The 22,286-nt window shown below is 36.0% G+C and overlaps 1 protein-coding gene across 6 annotated transcripts in view; it reads right to left on the minus strand.

Moving 5' to 3' along the window:
* Positions 1–22,286, minus strand: part of SLC44A1 (solute carrier family 44 member 1) — a 214,451-nt gene that overhangs the window by 95,794 nt on the left and 96,371 nt on the right. For all 6 annotated transcript variants that reach the window (XR_003432562.1, XM_027105319.1, XM_027105321.1 and 3 more), the window contains exons 4-6: positions 21,816–21,952; positions 8,952–9,045; positions 1,935–2,104 (exon numbers count right to left, since the gene is read on the minus strand). Coding sequence is in view for 5 of the 6 variants with exons in the window: in XM_027105319.1 (XP_026961120.1) it covers positions 1,935–2,104; positions 8,952–9,045; positions 21,816–21,952 (401 nt within the window). In the remaining variant the exon portion in view is untranslated. The remainder of the gene's footprint in view (positions 1–1,934; positions 2,105–8,951; positions 9,046–21,815; positions 21,953–22,286) is intronic.

Consider the following 22,286-nt stretch of genomic DNA (forward strand, 5'->3'; position numbering starts at 1 on the left):
AAAGAACACACAGAATATCATTTGAAAACTTTAGAAAATATAAAGAGAAACTCTTTCAATTGTTTTCTCCTAGGGAAATAATTTGTTGCTCTTGACAAGTTCATGACTCCAATTTAGGTAAGAAAGGAAACTGGCTGCTTTTGTACTTTGACTTTGGTACTTGTACCACTTGAACAGCATCACTTAAAACCAAAGGCACCTAACTGGGTTTATAAATGACAGAAAAGAATATATGCAAATGTATATGGTGACTCAAAAACAGCACAGAACTTTTGTGGATTTGCCACAGGAAGACATCAGAACTCACATGCAAACATAGATGCCGACACACAAAGTGTAGAGAATGACATGCCGTGTTGGTGACCGGAAAAATTACCACATGTAGACAGACATCAGTTAAATTAGGTGCTACACTTCCTTGAGTCACCTATGCGTTTCAGGACCAACTTCTCTGATGTTCGGTCAACAAGCCAGATGGTATATTATCTTTTTCTGGTTGTTTCTCCTCTAAAACTCCAAGAAATGGTCTGACTCTATAGAATAATATCCTGAAAACTACTGAAGCCAAAATTCCTCTGACGTTACTTCTCAACTGAGGTCAGGGGTCCTGACTAAGAAGCTCTTCAAAAAAGGAGCAAAGCTTAGTTTGAGTTATTTAACCAACTCCTCTACCCACCCCAGGCTAAATTCCAACATGCCAAAATCTTGAGTGAAAATCTCAAAAGAAACTGAGAAGATTTAACCCTTGCACGGGGAAATTCATTTCTGAAATCATAATTTGTTCATCTTTAATTATCTAAAGTCCCATTTCACAAATAAATGAATAAAGATCTTAAACCTCAAAAGTAAACCATTCTAATAAAAAATGGAATTCCAATGGCTTAACAACATTATTAACACTATTTTAGGTTTGGATTTTTTTTTCTTGGTTCAAGTATTCAACTATTTCAGAAATCAAAAAATTTTTAAATAAAGCTAGACTAATAATCAAGTTTCCTTGGACCATTTGCAAAGCCAAATAAATGGTTGGGATCTGTGACTAGGTAACATTATTAAGGTACTCACATTTGCAATAAATGTACAGGAACCAAAAACAGATGGGAGCGTTTCAAATATCACAGAAATAGTTTTTCATATGGACAGCATTATTTCAACTGAGTCAAGTACTACCTAAGCAAAAAGAAAATACTCTCTAATGACAAGACAGAAATATAGCTAGACTTCTCAATGACTATAATTGGTGTTAACAGGAATAAACACTCATTTTACTTATATAACAAAATAGTTGTTTGGTTCCTACTACAGTTTACTTCTCCCAACTAAAAAAGTCTATAAATTCTGATATGGCTACATATAGTTCTAGGATAATATAGGGAATTTACATCTTGAAAATAAAATTTATTTGCTTTTATTTATTTTATTATCTATTTACTGACCAAAAAACTAAATGGCTAACAAGTGGAGATTTCCTACTTTTTCAAGCAATACAGATATTAATTGCAGCAATGAAAAAAATTACATAATCCAAACATAATATATCAGAAATCTTGCTCTTTGATGGAAATATAAAAGAGAATATGTAGCCTCTTTTTATAAGCAAGTAAGCCTTTTGGAATCAAAACTAAAAACAAAGGGGTGCTGATATTAGAAACCTCCTATTATCATATTAAAGGTTATTATAGGCTTTGTAATCAAAGTTTGGGAATACACCAGTTTTCTCCAATGAGAGAAAAAGAAGGGAAATGAGTTTCAGATATATTATATTCTTTTAAAAATATGTATCTATTTATAACTATATATATTCTGAAACAATTATTTTGGCTATGGGAAGTTAAACAATTTACAAGTATCCCCAGCAGTATTCATATTTTGGTTAAAAGAACAGTCTTCTACTGCAGTACTATGCAATAGCTAATAATGAGAAAAACAATTACCTAGTGATAACAAGCAAAGTCCCAATATAATTTCTTTGCTGGTCATTACTCCACTAATCAGCCTGTGTAAGACACTATTGTCACTGACAAAGGTGATCAGGGCCTCTGCAAACTTGGCATAGCAGGAAATGTTCACAGGAGCACAGCGATGGAAGAATGGAATAGGTGCACTGGTGACACAAGAAAAAAAAATCAGAAAAAAAATTACTCCTACTTAATATAAATGCCACATCAAACACACAAATGAAAGGTGAATATGACTGCAATACAGTCCACCCTCCACACATCATATGGGAGCTAAGAGCTGTGAGCTTAATGCTATGAAGATGACCGTCATGGGGCATGATGCACATCTTACCACAAGCCTTATCAGAGGGTGGAGTGCATATTCCAACAGAAGACATTACCCTCCCCTTCTGAAAAGAAACACACACACATATACACACACATACACACATACTAAAAGCAAAACCAAACACTTAAACTCCTCAGCCTACACATCTATCAATCAAGGGGCAGATGGCAAAACTTACAAACATATACTTCATTGAACTGAAAATGAATTTTTGCCATAAGCTATCTAAAAATAAAAACAAACATACTTTTGCTTGAAACATGCCACCATTAATAGAGTATTTCTTCTCTCAGAACAGCATACAAAACCTTAGATTAAAAAAGGTATTTGGGGCACAAGCTTAATAACTCATACAAAGTAGTCATACCAAGACATCAACATACAGCATAATATGCAGCTATTTGAAACAATAACTTTGAATACTAATGTATGGAAGAACTTATGATTTAACAGTACAAGGGAAAAAACCCCAAAATTGATATCTAATGTGATGATTACATCTCTGTATAAAAGATATATACATAAGAATGAGAACAGGAAAAAATATAAAGAAATGAAAAATCTCTGATTTGTTAGGGTCATGGGATTCTGGGCCATTTTCTTTTCTTTTTGTATGTTATTATTATTATGAGATTATTTGTGTCCAAAAAAGAGGGAATCAATTATATCAGGTTTATACTGACTGCAGCTTTCAGTTGTGAAGGAACATAGCTATGTATAAACCATGACATAAATATAGCTTGTTATAACATGGTTCCATTTTAGCTTCTGAGAACGTGTATGCACTAATCAGTGAGAGATTTTAAGCAAAGCTCTATGAACATGCCCTCAGTTGTGACTTATTTGGATTCTAAAAGAGCCCATACATGCGCCTATGCACAAACACACATTTATGTGTGCATTAAGTTAAAATTTAGTCATTACTAACACGAATCCCACATTGTCAGAATTATTTGTAGGACTATCAGTCACAGTGTAACATAACACTTTTGACTGGACTGAAATAAGTGTGTTCTCATTCTTGATTGGCACTGTATTTTGGTCAAATTAGTGAATAAGATTACGTGGTTGAACACCAAATAAAATCCCAAGGTTTCTAATCTCAGCAAAGCAACTTTGTATAACCCAAAGCAAAACACTACCTTTGTTTCCTTCCTCAAAAAACAATTAGAATATTTCTTATCAAGTAAGAATATAAGTGAACTATATATTGATTTTCCTTAAATGTTGGTACGTGAGCACCGTTGGGAGTAAGAATAAGCAACATCTTCCGTGATGTTAAACTTCATGGAGCAAAATAAAATAATATAATTTTAAAGATCTAGCCTTACCTTAGTTATGCTCTAAAGTAAAATGTATCCAAAAATGATGATGACATGCATGTTCATTTTTAAAAAATTGCCTCTTGTGATGTGTGGGTGTATTTGTATACACCTCCAAAATGGTGTTGGTGAGAGACAATACCAAAGATTTGATATTTTGTCACAAAGTGCAGAAAGCCAGAGCATTCTGAGTAATGCTTGAATTACAGGTATGTAAGTCACCATTTTTTGACCAAAAGTTGTTTTACTAATGATTTAAAAAGACATTAAATTACAGAATACTTTTAGGTGATATGGATTTAGTTAGAAATATTACAGGAAAGAATGAAAGAAGATTAACTAGAAGTTCCTACTCAATGGAGGCTAACTTGGGACAGAAACCTCTAAACTTGACAAATGTGTTGTGACCTACAACTATTTTTTTCCTGATACTGTCTAGATACTGTCCCTGCCAGGTTAATGTCCCTGTCTAAGGACTTTTAACCGTATTTTAACTAAAAGGCTGGTTCTCTGTCCTTCAAAACTAAAGTCCTCTCTGCTCCATGACTGTCTACATCTTCATCTGCTTTATTACCCTACATCTCTGATGTCATCTCAGTTTAACTCACTTGCCTCCAACCTTGAACATAAAATACATCCACCTTAAGGATACTGATGTTCTGTTTTTAAAACCCACAAATTTTTTTGGTCCTGCCCCCCTGTTTCCTTTTTCCTGTCATATAACCGTAAACTTTATCCTCTGTCCAGAGGCGGCTCCACTTAAATCTCCCATATCCTAACAGGATGTTGATGTATTTTTATACTCAAATAGAAATATACACCATTTCCAAAAGAGAGTGGAAATTGTGATAAAGAAAAACTGGACTTGGGTTCAAAAGCCCTGGGTGATTCTCCTTACATTACACAGGTCACTTCATCTCTCTTTCTCAGTCCCTCCTTCTGTTAGCTGAAAGGGTAGAAGTAAGTCCTCTATTAAGTCTTTTCACATCTTAATAATAATAATAATGTCTACCCATAAATCAATGATTCTAAATTAGTAGAAGCAGGATGCCCAGTAGCTTTCGTATTTTTCTGCTTTTCATACTTATAATGAGGATAGCTGATTTGAAAAGGGAAAGATTATAGTCTTAAAATTCTAATCCTTCATTTGTATTTAAGAGGAAAAGCTGAGTAATATCAGTTTTGAACTTACGCTTTCAAGTCATTTGTCTACTGTATATAAACACTTGGCCAATTAGAAAGAGTACTTGTACAAGTATCTTTCAAAGAACTGGAATAAAATAACAGTCCCTTGCCTTATAATTCAATCTATGTCAGTTAAAAAAAACCTGACAGCTCTAAATTTAAAGGTATAAAAATAGCACACGCTGATTACACTGTTTAGCTGATGGTCAAAATGGTCAAAAGCTGCTCTTAGTGGTAAGGAATAACAGAAATAGAAGGCAAACAAGACCAAAGATAATATCTGGACACAACAGCAAAAATGAAATTAAATACTTAGCTTTAAAGTGAAAAGTACTAGATTCCCTTGTCATTCTTTTTCTCAACTCTTTCCCAAACAGAAACAACTTGACTAGTCATGAATTATTTTATTTTATTATTTTAAAAAATTTTAGTAATCATGGCATTGAAATGGTTTGTCTTATATTTTACCATTTAAATCCCATGTGATACAATGAATTTAAGATGTTACCTGATTTCATATACCTCTCAGAAAATAACCCTTCTGAGAACCTAGTATATGAGATCACTTCTACTTTAGTGTCTAACCTAAATGACACACTCTGTGCTTCTTAATTAAGAGAACGAGCATAAAGTATTCTATTTACAGTAAGTTTTTCTACCTTTTGAAGCCTACAGAATATTGAATCTTTAAGAAGTCAGTGTTGTTTCATTAGGAACCGATGCTGTTTCACTTTATTGAAACATTAGTCAACAAGAACAAAATGAATTTATAATGAGTCTTTCAAAGATTTTTTTAAAATTAGCCACTCATAGGAAAATTGTATCTTACCTTGGCAAACATATTGCCCATTTGCCTTTAAGTCCAGACTATCACAGTTAATGAGCTCCCTCAAAGTATGATGACAAACAATGCCTAATATCTTGTCCATATGCCTTTGTAAGAGAAGATAGGAGTTTGCACTTCACACAATTATCTTAAAACTTCAGGTTATAAATAAGCAATTATACAAGACTTCTCATTAAAAGTTTTATTTAAGAAAGAATAAAAATAAAGGGTTTTGGCAATATCTCTATAGCACAGCAAAGGGAGGAAATAAGTAATCAAGAATCTAATGGCAATGTGCAGTGATTTTCACACATTTCATTTTATTTCTTTTCTCTCCTCTTTCATTCCTATACTCCCTTTTTTCCCTTCAAACTAACTGTGGTATAGACTTTACAAGACCTGAGATTCAAATTCTGATTCCCAACAATTAGTTGTGTGGCCTTGGGCAACCCATTTAACCTCTTATTTTCTATTTCCTCATCTATAAATTAGGGACAGTATCCTTATAGGCTTTTGTGAGGGTTAAGTGAGATAGTACATATGAGAAACATAATATTGTACTTGGCATCCAATAGATGATTTATAAATGTTAATTCACCTTGAATCCTTCACTTAAAAAATATAGATAATATTTTTTTCTTGGCTATTATTTTCTTATTTCCATATCATGTTAATTCCTCAACACCAAGTACCATTTCTGGCATCTGGAAGTACCAAAATAAATGTTTGATGAATAAACTGAACTTATGAAATCTGTTTCTAGTATTGCAACTTTTTCTAGCTATACCCAAACCTTTAAGCACTGTAAGTATAAGGGCTGGCTAGACTCCCTGTTGCTACTATGTTTAGCATGTCACCAGTAGAGTTCTGAATTTGGATACAATATGGCCCTTTCTAGGCATTTGCTTTTAAAATTCAAAAGCTCTTAGGAACAGTAACCATTTGGAAATTATGTGGCACTAATGTTTTATTGCAAATTAGTTTACAACTGCTTTTCTTTAAAACAGGCACCTTCAGCTGCAGAAGGTTCCTGGGTACCCAGGAAGGTTGGAAGGCTCTAGAATAGTTCCTAAGCCAAATGCCAACCACAATAATGAATATTTAACACATATTATCTTACTTAATCCTTATGACAATTCCATGGGAGAGGTATTGATAGTCCCATTTTACATATGAGAAAACTTGGTTTACTGAGGGCTTAACAGACTTGCTTAAGCTGACAAATAGAAAGTGGTCGAACAGATTTCAGCCCCAGGCCTATCCGGACTCAAAGTTCAGTTCTTTCTGTCCCACTGCTGTGCTCCCAGGGAGACAGCAAAGGAGACATAAAAGATGCTGAGGGCCATTTGCCTGCATCACAGGTTTGCCTAGTGCTGGTCTTCTGGTACATATAGAAAAGTCAATCAAAGCATAGTCCCTACTCTTTTTAAGGACAGAGTTTCTTAAGGACAGAGACTAGGTCTTACTCATCTTTGGAGATTTGGTATCTAACACTGTGTGTGAAACAGGGTAGTGCCCTAAGTTTTTTATTAAAACAAATTTATTCTTGTTTTTTGATCCTTTCACTTTGCCAAATACCAGATGATATTTACAAGATCTTGATTTGCCTTCCTTCTATCAACTGTTGCTTCTCTTTTACCTTCCAACAACGTGAGTTCAGACAAAAGTGATAGACGGTGAACGACTAAGTAAGATGTGAGGATCTTTAAATACAATATAAATATAGTACATAGCCGGTTTTCACACGGTTTAGGTTCATCATTGCATCTTGGATTACTAAAACATTAGTGGATAACCTTGTTAGAAGCCAAGCCTGTCCATCTCTAAAACCCAAGCCCCTAATACTACGTTTTGTCTCCTAGTGAATGCCCTTAGGATGCTGTATGTGAGACGTCCATGAATGTGCAGCCAAGACTGGATCACCCAGGATAACCAGGAACAGGCAGTCCTCAACATGGTAGAGTCAGAGGTCAGAGGTGCCGGAGGATTTGAAGTATGAACTGCCCACCCATATTATACTAGAGCAGAGCAACCTCATTCTCATACCACGGCTTTCTGGTTATCCTTTTATAATATACTTATGCCTTAAAATAGTGACTCTATACTCAAAGTATGCATTTAAAATAGGTTTTAGCAGTTGAATAGAGAACAGAGCTTTTCTTGTTTCTACATTGATAATTTTCTCTATTCAAAGAACCTCCTTTCTTTACTGTCTCAGCCTCCCTAATATTCTCAATTTTCATGAATGGAGTTTCCCTACCTACTGGTCTAAGCCCATAATTTGTAGGTCCCTCCTACTTAGTATCTTTTAAAACAGTCCCATTATTTTTATGTCTGTAGGCTTTAAATTTTAATTTCAATAGCAACTTGACAGTACTAAAAGAGCTGGAAATCAATTAAACTGATATATCCTTTGTCGTCTTTTCAACAGAAAATTTCAAATTCAAGTTAATAAAGCGCAAGTAACACCCATAAGCAAGTTGAAGGAAAGGAGACATAAGATAAGAATTTTAACTAATAGCTTGCTATAACATACTGAGATACAGTAAAAAGTGGTTTTGATTCAATATTCCTGGGAAATACTCATGTCATACATGGTTAGTGATATATGCTAAGGTTCTCAAGATCAGACATGCTCCAAAAACTATATACCTAATTCTGAGGATATATTCCACAATGCTTGAGAATTTATTTCCTTTTTTAAAAAAATCAATTTATAATTTTAAAATTTGCTTTACTTAAAACTACTGTGAGATCCTTCCAAACAAAGAACATTTCTTGTTTCATCTTTGCATCCATTACACGCAGTAGGTACTTAACAATAAATGTTTGTTGATTAAGACAAACAGCTTACTATAGAGAATGTACCTAAAGGATAGAGCTTGAAATAAACTATGGAGAATAATCATTGGCATATTTTTTAAACTTACAAAGAAAATTTTAAAATAATACCAGTAAGTATGGCCAACTTCAAAGAATCTTCGGAGAGTGTGAGACTTGGCTTCCAATTTTGTTGTGGGTTTTATAATGATTCAGCAGCTTTGTATACTTAAAAACTATGGCATTAAAAAAAAAAAAAAGTGAGCCCCCAAAAGAAATTTAAAATAGCTGAGAATGAGAAAAGTAATTTGCCTGTGTGTGTGTGTGTTTTAAAATGATGTGAAATTCACAATGTCATTTCTATTACTACTTTTAAAATTTTGTTGTAAAAGCACTGAAACTGGGCAACAGGTATCATCAGGTGACTCTTTTCTCAGAAAAACATATACAGTTTAAAATCTACCTACAAAAACAGAAGTCACAAGTTAACAAAATACAATAAAATTTACCTCGCTGGAACAGGCAGTTTGGGGCAAAGAACAGAAGCTTTTGATGATGTAGTATATTCAGAAGGCTTTAGGTCGTAGCTGCATAGGGCTGAGCCTGTTGAAAGAAAAGCTATATGTTAGCTAGCAGAACAGAATCCAAATAAATTCTTCTATTAATTCACTTTATTTTATTGGTTAATATTAACTCAACATATACAACTTTCAAACATTATAGAATTAATAAAAGTCTGATTTGGTCTATAGTATCAATTCTCAATCATTTGAAACAGATTTTTCTCTGGTAACTTATATATAAATTTTAATTAATAATATTAAGGGTAATAACAATAAGTACTAGAGCTAATTTTATTGAGTGCCATATATCAGGCCCTATACAAGATGACATACAAATACACATATTTTTTTTTTTAATAAAGAGTCAACTTTTCATTGTAACTGACCAAACTGTGTTTAGGAATGTCTTCAAACAACAGAACCAAAGAAACATGATAAAAATATCCTCTTGAAGAAACCAAGAGTTTCTGCCAGCCCCAGTGCTTCTGAGGGTTAGGCTGAAAGCAGCCCATTCCTGAGGCTGGTTCTCTTCCCCACGCCAAGAGCAGGGCTGGGATAGATAGAGGACCTGGCCTTTCCTCCTATTATGCAGTGGGGTGAGCCTCTCCTCTCAACATATATAAAAATTATATTATTTACTATAACTCCATTAGGTAGGCCTTTTTAAGCCCACTTGACGGAGGAGAAAATAGAGGCTAAGAGACAAGGTAAATAACTTGTCCAGGGTGACACAGCTGCTAAGCCAGTAATGCTGGGGTTAAACCCTAGATCTCTTTGACTACGAAACCCATCTTCAGCTACATATGCCATCTCTCCTTCTGATGCTCTCCATTACTAAATATTTAAAATTATTGCATATAGCACATATGCATTCAGATAATATATTACTTTTTCCTTATTTAAAAGGCAGGAAACAGTAACTGTAAATAAACTGAATTAATTGATAAAATCAATAAATTGATCAAAGGACTCCCTGTTTTCAGATAGTTTAAAACAGCTTAAATTCAGTCCTAGATTGGTTATTCCCTGACTATATGGCTAATATATATCTAAATAATACATAAAATTCAAATGGATACAGTACACCCTATCTTTGATAAGTCTTATTTAACTGACCTGCTAATTTTATAACACAGCAACTAGAATACTGTAAGATTCATTGTACAACAGATACTGTTAAATAAGGAGATCTAGGCTTTAGTTCTAATTTTGCTGAGACCTACTACATTATATCATGTAAACTGTTTGTATTTCATTAATTGAAGTGCTTACAAGGTTACTAATTTGGTCAAATACTTCATTATTAAATACAAACAGAATAGCTTTGCATTTATGTCATAGCAATAATGAGATTTTGCACTGTATCACCATGGAAAATGTTTAAATTATAATGTGAAGGCAGACTTTAACATTGTTCATTATGGAAACATCATGTGAGGATGTGAGAAGGAACTAGAAGGGAATATAGAAAAAAAGATTTGTTGGGACAACAAAATTGGGAGATTTGTTTCATTTATATCTGGTCCTTTCAATCAAAAGCACTTTTAGAAAGCCACAAACCTGCATTTAATTCAGTAATGCTGCCCATAAACCAGCAGCCAACTTGCTAAGTGTTTGAATACGTGGGCCTTAATAGCACATTTACATAAATACATGTAGCATCTATTTTATATAAAAATAATTCAAGTAACTTGACAGTGTAAAATATTTTTAAAGAGATACTTGAAAGTTACATGGCACTGTTCTTCAAGTTTCTTCAGCTCTTAAGATAGACTCAATAGAAAACTAAGTTTCTAAAATTGTTTTCAATCATTCTCTTCATTTTAATGACTTTCTTTCTTTTTTTTAAGTTAAACATGAATATTAAGCATCTAACTCTTCTAAAATTAGGCTTTTGTGTTTAAAGATAATGGAACTAGATACTATTTATAGCAATTTTAGAGAAAATATGACAGCAATGGCAAGCAAACATCTTAGATTAATTCTAAAATAACTGGGAGTCCTATTATAGAATTGCTCATGAAAAAATAGCAACTGTGCCAATAACTGCAGAGCACCCAACGTGATCATCAACTTCCTAATCTGAATTGTCAACTTACTTCTTTCAGAGTCCAAGGTGGAATCGATTTGCACAATATAAGAGGCCCTAACTAAAGCATATTGTGTCAGTGCTGTCAAACACACTGCTCCATCTGAATTCAGTGAACATAATCTCCATCCCCACTCTTTTTTCATTTAAAAAAGGAGGTCAGCAGGTGCAACAGAGTTCAATTTTATAAAGACTTTCCCAGGATAATGCTCAATGAAAGGATAATAGCCTTATCTCTGATGGTATTCTGGGACAGAGGCCAGTACTAAATAGATCCTGTACTAAATAGATTAAAGAAAAAAGATCTTTACAATGTGTTAGTAGTAACAATCAGAAGAAACCTTATATTGCTTCCTGCTCAAAGGGTTCATGGACAGAGAAGCCTCAATGAAGAACATTAAAACAACCCAGAAATGACCAATGTTTTACAATTGTTTTTCTTTTCATGTTTATTAGCTAATGCATTTTTAGTGAACTCTTTTAAGGTAGTATTTATTTTATTATTTTTTAATAGTAGAAGTATAAACATACGATGTTTGGTTATAAACAGCAAGACAACATTTTTCTTCTAATGCAAAAAGCAGGGAAAAACCATGCTAGAGTAATGAAAAGTCTAAAACAAAAACCAAAAGCTTATCTAAACCACACCAGAGGCAATCCATGCAATTCAGCCAGTGTTACTCAAAGGCCATCAGAATGAGTGATCTTAGGAACCTAACTTGGGTATATAAACATCTATCTTGGTAAACAGTTGCTATAGTCCCCAAAATGTTTAACTACTACAATATATCAAATGCCTTTTAATAGTCAATTATTTATTCTTTAGCTCACTATCACGTATAACAACACCCCTAAGAGGTATGTTTCCATCACCATGCTCCAAACATTACAGATGAAAAAAATGAGTCATACTTCCAAGGCCTTTTAAGCAATCACTGGCAAACTACTAAGAAACAGAGTTCTTCACTCCTAGGCTACAATGCTTCTTCTGTGTCTTTTCTAACAATCATAATCAGACACGTATTCAATAAGCTCCTGGGCAAAAAGCATATGGTCCACAGATACTGCAAAGATAACATGTTTGAAAACATTTTTTTCCATCACCCACTCTCTAAAATCTGCTGTCTCCTCCCGTGTTAATTCTACCCTGGTTAATGGCTCCAGCACCCATAAAATCCCCAAGATGAAGTGTGGAAGTCATCCTATATCTTCTTAATCTACATCTTCCATCTACGTCTTCCCACACTATTCAAAACATTCAAGATACCAAGTCCCAACAATCAGATCTTTCTGTGTTTATTTCAGACCATCACGATCTCTTATTGGGTCAGTTAAACTATTCTCTCAGAGGGTGTCTTAACTCCATCCTGTGTACAACCTTCAGAATGATTTCTGTAAACTGGGCATTAGTTGTATTACATCCCTGCCCTCAGGAAAATTCCAAACCCCTTGGCTTCAAGGCCCTCCTAAGGCAGGCCTCTTCCTAAAACTCCAGCTTCATTTAAGCATAATAAACTACTTATAATTCTTGCTGTTTCACAAACTTCCAGGCTTTTCCACATGCTGTTCTCTCTGCTTGGGCTGTCCTTTCCTAACTAGCATCTAATGAGTGTTCCAAGTTTGAGCAGAATTTCTACAAACTACTCAAGCTTTACCTCCTCTGTCAAGTCTTCTCTGATGCACCCAAACAAAGCTATTTACTTCTTAGCTCTATTATAAAACTTAGCATATTATTTTATAATTTTTTAGTTTACATATCATCTCTATCTTTAGAATGTGAGCTCTTTGAGAACTGGGACCTTATGCCTTCAAAATATGTGGAACTCCTATCTCCTGGCATACAGACAGCACTCAAAAGCCATCTGGTAAATAAAACAGACAGAAATAACTACTTTTAGTCTCTTATAGTTTGGTGTTACATGTTATATATAATGATATATGCTTTTCAACATTGACTACAAAGTACACTATCTGAAACAGGATTTCTAAACCATGGTATTAATGCAATTCTTGGGCAATTCTTGGTTGTATGGGGCTGTCATGTGCATTTGCAGGATGTTTTAGCAGCATCCCTGGTCTCTATCCACTAGATGCCAGCAGCCTCCCTGTAACCTCTCACCCAGCTGTGACAACCAAAAATGTCTCCTGACACTACTAAATGTCCTTGTGGGGTGGGGGGGTGGGGGTGGGCAGCAGTGGCAGGTGCAAAATCACCCTTAGTTAAGATCTACTGGTCTAAAATATCAAATTATTTGAAACAAAGAATTGGCAAGTTGGAGGCTAATTCTTGTTTAAAAATTTTGTTTGATTTGCTATCTCAATAATACTTGTAGGCTATACAAAGAGAAAAAAACAGTCCTTAAAAAACGTGCTTTAGGACTTCACTGGTGGCGCAGTGGTTAAGAATCCACCTGCCAATGCAGGGGACACGGGTTCAAGCCCTGGTCTGGGAAGATCCCACATGCCGCAGAGCAACTAAGCCTGTGTGCCACAACTACTGAGCCCACGTGTCACAACTACTGAAGCCCGTGCGCTTAGAGTCCGTGCTCCACAATGGGAGAAGCCACTGCAATGAGAAGCCCATGCACCGCAACAAAGAGCAGCCCCCGCTTGCCTCAACTAGAGAAAGCCTGCACGCAGCAACAAAGACCCAATACAGCCAACAATCAATCAATCAATAAATAAAATTAAAAATAAAGAAAGAAAAAAGAAAATCTTTTGAGGCAGAACAGTTTTCATTATGAAAAACAAATTACATTGCTATGAGAAGTTTAATTAATTTAACCCCTTTCTCTCTAATTAGGAAAGCATTATATATTTACATGCCAGAAGAAAGCAAGACAATTTTCCAATTTCAGTTTCTAGTAACCAGTGAAAAGGATGGACATATTTACAATTCCCAAGAAGCACCATTAACCAGCTGTAGATATGACATCACCTGTCAATCACTATTGGCACATAGTAGGCACACAAGAAATATTTGCTGAGTGAATTAACTTTGGCCATCTATGTACAAGACTTCTACTAGGTATTGTGGAGGACAAAGAGAAGTTTGACTGCCTACTCTAATGCAAGCTCCTTAAAGATGGAGAGGACTGTACCTTGTTTTTGTCTCTCTGGCACATAATTAGTTATTTGTTGAATAAAGGAATTAGTTAAAATTGCATTACTAAATGTAAGGATTTTTTCCTCCCCTTTTTAACAATCAAGTTTCCCTTGCTGGTCTCTGACTTGGAGGCAATTAAATCAGTTGCTACGGTTGTATGTTTCATTCATTTATAAATTGTATCAAGACCAATCTTTTGATTCACTGTGGCCAAAAAGAATACATACTCTCTGTGGTTTAAGTTATAGTGTTACTGCCAGGTAAAAAAAGAGGGTAATAATCTGGTCGTCCATTCATACTAACTCTACACTTACCAACCAGATAATGATAATCAAAAGGCTTGTTAGTATTCATAAATCTTATACGAATGGATCACATAATCTTTCATGATTTTCAGCAGTGATCACTGAGAAAGCACCAAGCTGCATGGCTCTACTCAAAATGTGAACATGGTCCAATTGGCAGGTCATAAAGCTCTCAGAATTTATACAAAATACAGTACACTGAAGAAGCACTCTTAAATAGGAGTGCTATAAATGGGACACAAACAAAAGGAAAATAAGAATTCTGTCATCTTACTACTGTGTTAGGGAAAACAAAATAAATATTGATACAATAGTTTGATAAGAGTAATACAAAAGAAAATAAGGAATTCCATGTAAAATATTAGCACCAACTGAGAACGTGCAGCCAGCCCCCAACCTACAGGTTATTCTCATTTCTAAACTTTGGTTTAGAATTTAGACTGCATGTGGAAAGAATCAAATGACATGTAAAGCATCTGCCACAGTGCATGACACAAAGTAGGTACCAATAAATGGTATGTTGAAACAAAACGCAGGGCTTAAGTCTGATTTACCTATTCAGACTCAGATGCCCATGCTCAACAATGGGGACAGTGGAATAAAGTGAAGGGTGGACTACAGGCCAGAGGTGGTGGTAGGGCCAGAATCAGGGAAGGGGGAGAGGAAGGGGAAGAACATCTGAGCAGGCATTATGTTCCCTTCCCTTCACCACCTGTCATGGTCTGGCTGGGCTGAGATAAAAGTCTCATGTAAAGCTGAAGTTAGTTTCAGAGGGAGGGTGATTCTTTTCCCCCCTACGATGTATACATTATTGAGTTTTCAAAAATAATGATAATAAAGGAGGAAAGAAACTTCTTCATCAGAAACCGGAGGGAAGAAACATTGCTGGGTTCATGCTCTGCTGAAAATAAGAACTCAGATGGGAGCTCTCACCAGATGGTTTTAGTTTCCTCTGTAGGGCATAAGGTTAGGAAAGAGGAAGAACAAGAGAGCTTAAGAGAATAAAAGGCATGAATAATCCTTGGAGAGTATGTATAAGAGAGATAAATGAATGAATAAGATGAATTATTTAGAGATGAATAAAAAACTGATTTCACAGCAATTCTAGTTAGACTGAAGCTAAACAATTTGCCTGTTGGTGGCAACTCACATGGATACAGAATTGAGCAAAGGATAGTATGTTAAGAGAATGAGAAATTATTAAGTGACAATAGAGATGAAGAGGGAAATTCAGTCTATTATGCTTTCAAAAAACATGAATAATTGCTATGTGAGGTCCTATATTAGGGCTTCGATATTCAGAGATGAATAGAGCATGATCCCGCCCCCAGGAAACTCATGCACCACTGCAGCAAGGTGATAAACAAAGAACCAAAGAAGTTTAATACTGAGTCCTTATGGTATTTGGCAACTCTAATTTTTTAAAGGCAATTGTTACATTGTTTTATTCTCTAGTATCATATATTTATGATTTGTGTCTATATAAACTATGAACCAAAATAATAAAATGCACATTTATACACCTACCACTCAATTCATGTACTAAAACTTATACTTTTATATTCATCTGAAATCTTCTGCCTGTCTTTTAAAGCTCCTTGTAATATGGCAGCATCTTCACATAACTAATCTAATTTCCAGCTATTTCTTCCAAGCTTTCTATTCTAGTCAGACATATTTGACAGAAGCATTACACGAACTTAAGTGTCCAAGAAAACATCTCCTCTTTCTTGTCCAAAAGAAACAAAGAATTGAGGAAATATTATTTGCCTAATAAATGCATTTCTTATATTACTACAGGAACTAAGAGCTTTTCCTTATAAAGATTTTAAATAGTTTGTAAAGGTAATAAAAGTTCACATGAATGGATGGTTAAGTGCTAAAAAGTACCTTCAAACGTTGTCATGGAAACTTAAAACTCTGAAAAGGATTTATATTATCTTTTCATTCTGGCAAGAAAAATGTTATTTTACCTTGCATTTTAAAATAAGGTTTAAAATTATCATTAAAAAAGTTACTACCCCAGGGACTTCCCTGGTGGCGCAGTGGTTGAGAATCTGCCTGCCAATGCAGGGGACACAGGTTCGAGCCCTGGTCGGTGAAGTTCCCACATGTCACGGAGCACTAAGCCCATGCGCCACAACTACTGAGCATACGCTCTAGAGCCTGCAAGCCATAACTACTGAGCCCACATGCCACAACTACTGAAGTCTGTGTGCTCTAGGGCCTGCGTGCTGCAACTACTGAAGCCTGCACACCTAGAACCCGTGCTCCGCAACAAGAGAAGCCACCGCAATGTGAAGCTCTCGCACCACCACAACGAAGAGTAGCTCCTGCTCACCGCAACTAGAGAAAGCCCACGCACAGCAGCGAAGACCCAATGCAGCCAAAAATAAATTAATTAATTAAAGAAAAAAAAAGTTACTACCCTAAACAGGATCCTTCTCTTTCATGAACTTTTAAATTGTGGTACAATACACATAACAAAAAATTTACTATCTTAACCATTTCTAAGTGTACAGTTCAGTTGCACTAAGTACATTCACACTGTTGTGCAACCATCACCATCGTCCATCTCCAGAACTTTTCATTTTGCAAAATTGAAACTCTTTATATATAAAACAGTAACTTCCCATTCGTCTCTCCCCATGGCCCCTGGAAATTACCATTCCACTTTCCGTCTCTGTGAATTTGACTACTCTAAGTATCTCATATAAGGGGAATCATACATTTGTCCCTCTGTGTCTGGCTTATTTCATTTAACATAATATCTTCAAAGTCCATCCATATTGTAGCATGGGTCAGGATTTCCTTCTTTTTTAAAAAAAATTGTGGTAAAAACACATAACATAAAATGTACCATCTTAAGCATTTTTTAAAGTGTATGGCAGTCTTACCTATATGTGTATTGTTGTGCAACAGATCTCCAGAAATTTTTTACCTTGCAACATTGAAACTCTATACCCATTGAACACCATCTTCCCATTTCCCCTTCCCACCCAGCCCCTGGCAACCACATTTCTACCTTTAAAGAATCTGACTACTTTAGATACCTCATATAAGTGTAACCATGCAGTGTTTGTCTTTTTGTGACTGGCTTACTTCACCTAGCATAATATCCTCAAGGTTCATCCTGTTATAGTACATGACAAGATTTCCTTTTTTTTTTTTTTGCAGTATGCGGGCCTCTCACTGTTGTGGCCTCTCCCGTTGTGGAGCATAGGCTCCGGACATGCAGGCTCAGCGGCCATGGCTTACGGGCCCAGCCGCTCCGTGGCATGTGGGATCTTCCCAGACCGGGACATGAACCCGTGTCCCCTGCATCAGCTGGTGGACTCTCAACCACTGCGCCACCAGGGAAGCCCGAGATTTCCTTATTTTTTAAGGCTGACTAATATTCCATTGTGTGTATTGATATATACCACATTTTCTTTATCCATTCATCCGTCAATGGACATTTAGGTTGCTTCTACCTCTTGGCAGAATATGCTGCAATGAACATGAGTGTGCAAATATCTCTTTGAAATCCTATTGTCAATTCTTCTAAAAGTGGGATTTCTGGGTCATATAGCAATCTATTTTTTTCTAAGACCTGATTTTTTTTTTTTTTGATTAGTTTTAGGTTCACAGCAAAACTGAGAAAAAGGTACAAGATTTCCCGTATAGGGCTTCCCTGGTGGCGCAGTGGTTGAGAATCTGCCTGCCAATGCAGGGGACACGGGTTCCATCCCTGGTCTGGGAGGATCCCACATGCCGTGGAGGAACTAAGCCCGTGAGGCACAACTACTGAGCCTGCGCGTCTGGAGCCTGTGCTCCGCAACGGGAGAGGCCGTGACAGTGAGAGGCCCGCGCACCGCGATGAAGAGGGGCCCCCGCTCGCCGCAACTGGAGAAAGCCCTCGCACAGAAACAAAGACCCAACACAGCCAAAAATAAATAAAATAAATTAAAAAAAAAAAAAAGATTTCCCGTATACCTCATACCCCCCGCATATGCACAGCCTCCACCATTATCAACATTCTCACCCTGGAGTGGTATGTTTGCTACAACTGATAAAACTACAATGACCAATGATAATCACCCAAAGTCCACAGTTTACATTAGAGGTCATTCTTGGTGCTGTACATTCTATGGGCAGACTCTCAACCACTATGCCACCAGGGAAGCCCTGCCCATTTTTTAATTAGGTTGTAAGTTTCTACTTGCTGTTGAGTTGCGGAGTTTTTTATATGTTCTGGATATTAACCCCTTACCAGATACAAAGATTTCCAAACATTTTCTCTCATTCCATGGGTTGCCTTTTACTCTGTTGATTGTGTTTGACTGACAGAAGTTCTAAATTTTGATGAGTTCAATTTATCTACATTTTCTTTTGTTGCCTGTGCTTTTGGTTCACATCCAAGAAATTATTGCCACATCCAATATAAGGAAGCTTTCCCTTATGTTCTCGTTTAGGAGCTTTGCAGTTTTCTCATGCATTAGGGTTCTTTCATGGATGTTTAACAATTCTCTTACAGATTTGGAAAGTTCCCACTTAAACCTAAATTATCTTTTAAAGATATACCTCTCTGAAATTAATGACTGAGAGCTATATATTTGAGGTCAAAGAACTGTGTATTTTCTAATAGAAATATAGCTGCAACAACAAATGGACACAGATAATAATAAAAATTATCTGCTCCTTCCAAATCAATTTGTACCTCCAGTTTTAAGTCACCAATCCAAAAAACAATATAGATTATTTTGAGAAATTCAGAAATTTCAACTTAGGGTTGCTGTTAAAATTAAAGTGTTTAGGCCCCTACACCAAAGGCTCTCTCTCTATTACAATTTTATAGTTTTCTATTTGCTTTTTTAAATTATTATCTTCTCCATCCTCCATCGCCATGCCTTTTGATGCTGCCATTATTATTACCTTTGAAAATGCCTCATCTAACTTATTTTGCAAACAGCTGCCTCAAAAGCCTAAGGGTGCCTTTATCACTAGGCACCAATCTAAGACGTCTGTTTTCTGAAATAATGTTTATTCATTAATACTCCTGAACACCCACTTTGTGCAAGATACTATGGGTAATACAAAGCTGCAAAACTCACCAGAAGGGGCTTCTTATCAGGGCCTATTAAGGCCATACTCGGTATCATATTCACCCAGGATAGGGGCCTGGAAACAAAGCATAAAAGCAGGGCAGCATGGAGCATTTCTCCCCAGTGGATCATCAGAGCAGGCAATACAGCCAACAAGGAACTAGCTCTTTTCTGGCCCTCCAGATGATATGTCAGGTTCAAGGGACCAAGACACATCTGGTACATCCAAGAGAACTTGTTAGACGTTAGTTCAATACTAGATCATGGTTTTGAATGCCAGGGTAAGACATAGAGACTTTTATTTTATCTTCTTACCACTGATTTCTGGATAAGAGATTAACATGATTGAAGCTCTAGGAATATTAATATGGCAGCAGTATGTAAGGGCACTAGAAGTTAGAGACTGGAGACAGGAAGAGTATTACATTTAATTGGTAGAATAATAATAATGATGATGATGATGATGATGATGATGATATAACAGCAGTAGCCAACACTTTTTTTTTAACAACTTATATTAGCCAAACATTGTTCTAATGATTTTTTCATGTATTAACTCCTCATAACAACTCTATGAGGTACTTTAGGTAAAAATATTATCCCTATTTCATAGATGGGGAAATAGAGGCATGGAGAGATTAAGTAACTTGCCCAGGGTCTCACAGATATTAAGTAGCAGGACCAACATTTGAACCCAGATAATCTAGTTCCAGAGTCTCTACTATTAACCACTGCATGATACCACTTCTCAGAGTACACTACATATGCTCACATATGTAGTGTACTCTGCTCAAATATTCCTAATATTTTAGGAAAACGCTTAAGGAATAACTCATCCATCCCTGAAACCTGATAATGACAGAGCTGATAGTTCTGGTATTAGACTCAGCAAATCAACACATGTGAGGATATCATGTGGGACTAGAAAATGAGAACTTAAAGAATAGTTGGTACCTCTTTATTCAATGCCCACCAAGTGCCCAGTATTCTTCATGCATCATCTCATTTAATCCTCACACCAACCTAAGAGAGGGGCATTATTTTAAATCTACCTTTTTTCAGTTGAGGAAATCTAGGCTCAGAGAGGCTATACCTTCTGTCCCTCATTATACAGCCCATCAGTGACAGAAGCAGAAGTAGAATCCAGATCCCAATCAATCCCGTGTTCTTCCTACTCTCTTATGTGGAGGGCATGCAGCAACGGGACAGGAATACTGCCAGTCTGGAAGGCTGCAGTCCTTCTGCCCTCAGAAGGCTAGCGCCCCCATCTGAAACACTCTGGAGCCATGCCGGTATGTGTATAGTTATGTCCCCAGGGTGCTTCTCCACCCAGCCAGAAGTTACACCAGGTGGATGCCTGAGTCAGCCCTTGTTCCAAGGCTAGAACTAGCCTGTGAGTTTGGGCAGGACTGAGGCGGCTCTGAGGATTCTTATACACAAAATACAAACGTGAAACCCCATGGAAAAATACAGGCTTGAAGGACTATCACTATGCAGCCCTCCACGAAGAGAGGTAAAAAAGAAAAAATTCTCTGAAGGGAAATGCTCTGAGTCATATGGAGCTGAGGATAGCACCTGGAGATTAGCAACCCAAGAGAAGAGAGCTAGAGTTCAGGAAATTGTCCATGCTTGTTTTCTCAGGGAATTCCCATATGTTTAATCTCAGTTTCTCAAAACTTATTTCTTCAAAAAATGGTTAAGACATAATGTGTAATTAAAAAAGCAAAACACAAAATTTGAAAAATGCTGGAATTTTCCTTTTTACTTCATTTTTTTTTTTCTGAACTTCTCAAATTTCCTATCATAGACATACGTTACATCCAGGGGTAAAAATAAAATAAACTAATTGAAATACTTTTAACCTATACTTAGGAAGAGGGGGAAAAACCCCACAAATTTCCCATAGAGTAGTCTAATAATTCCCGAATACTCAAACAGGCAACATCAAAATCACCTGAAACATTTGTAAAAAATACAAATTTCCAGAGCCCAAAGACCTACACAGTCAGAATTTCCCTGGGTGGGGCCTAGGAATCTAGAGTTTCAACAAGCTCCCTAGGTGACTATAATAATTTATATCAAGGAAGTCCAAAAGCACCTTCACTTCTCTTTTTCTTTCTGAGGTTCTTTGATGATTTATTTAATGCTAGGACAAATTTATATTGAAAGGCAAACACAATATTTAACAGTGACTGGACTGTAGACTTGGATGGCCTACGGTCTCACCATTTATCTCTGCAAACTTCTGAACATCACTTAGGGTTTTCAGTTCTTGTCTTGGACATGCTGCTACACACAGTGCTACAGACTTGATCTTCCGGTTTATCAAGTCCAGATTGCATGGATCCAAAAAGAACACGTACCTAAAGCATGAAGAAAAATATTGAGATATTATTTCACAAAATACAGTCTGGTTCACTGCATATTTGAATAAATCTAAGAGCAAAGAACATCTCATTTCCCCTTCACAAATTTAATCATAGATGAACAAACATTTCACAAATCTAATCAAACACGAATTTTTTTTTTAAATAATTGCTTATAAACATACTGTTAACAGTGGGGATGGAGGAAATACGGGACTCATATTTTTCATGATCTATTTTTCTAATATTTAAAATTTTGCAATGTGTATTTTATAATCAAAATTGTCTATTTTAGTATTTTTAAAACAACTAACTTTAGTTTTATTTTTTT

The sequence above is a fragment of the Aethalodelphis obliquidens genome, unplaced genomic scaffold (assembly GCF_003676395.1).
Source record: "Aethalodelphis obliquidens isolate GAN/ISIS:26980383/991018 unplaced genomic scaffold, ASM367639v1 scaffold7, whole genome shotgun sequence".
NCBI lineage: Eukaryota > Metazoa > Chordata > Mammalia > Artiodactyla > Delphinidae > Aethalodelphis > Aethalodelphis obliquidens.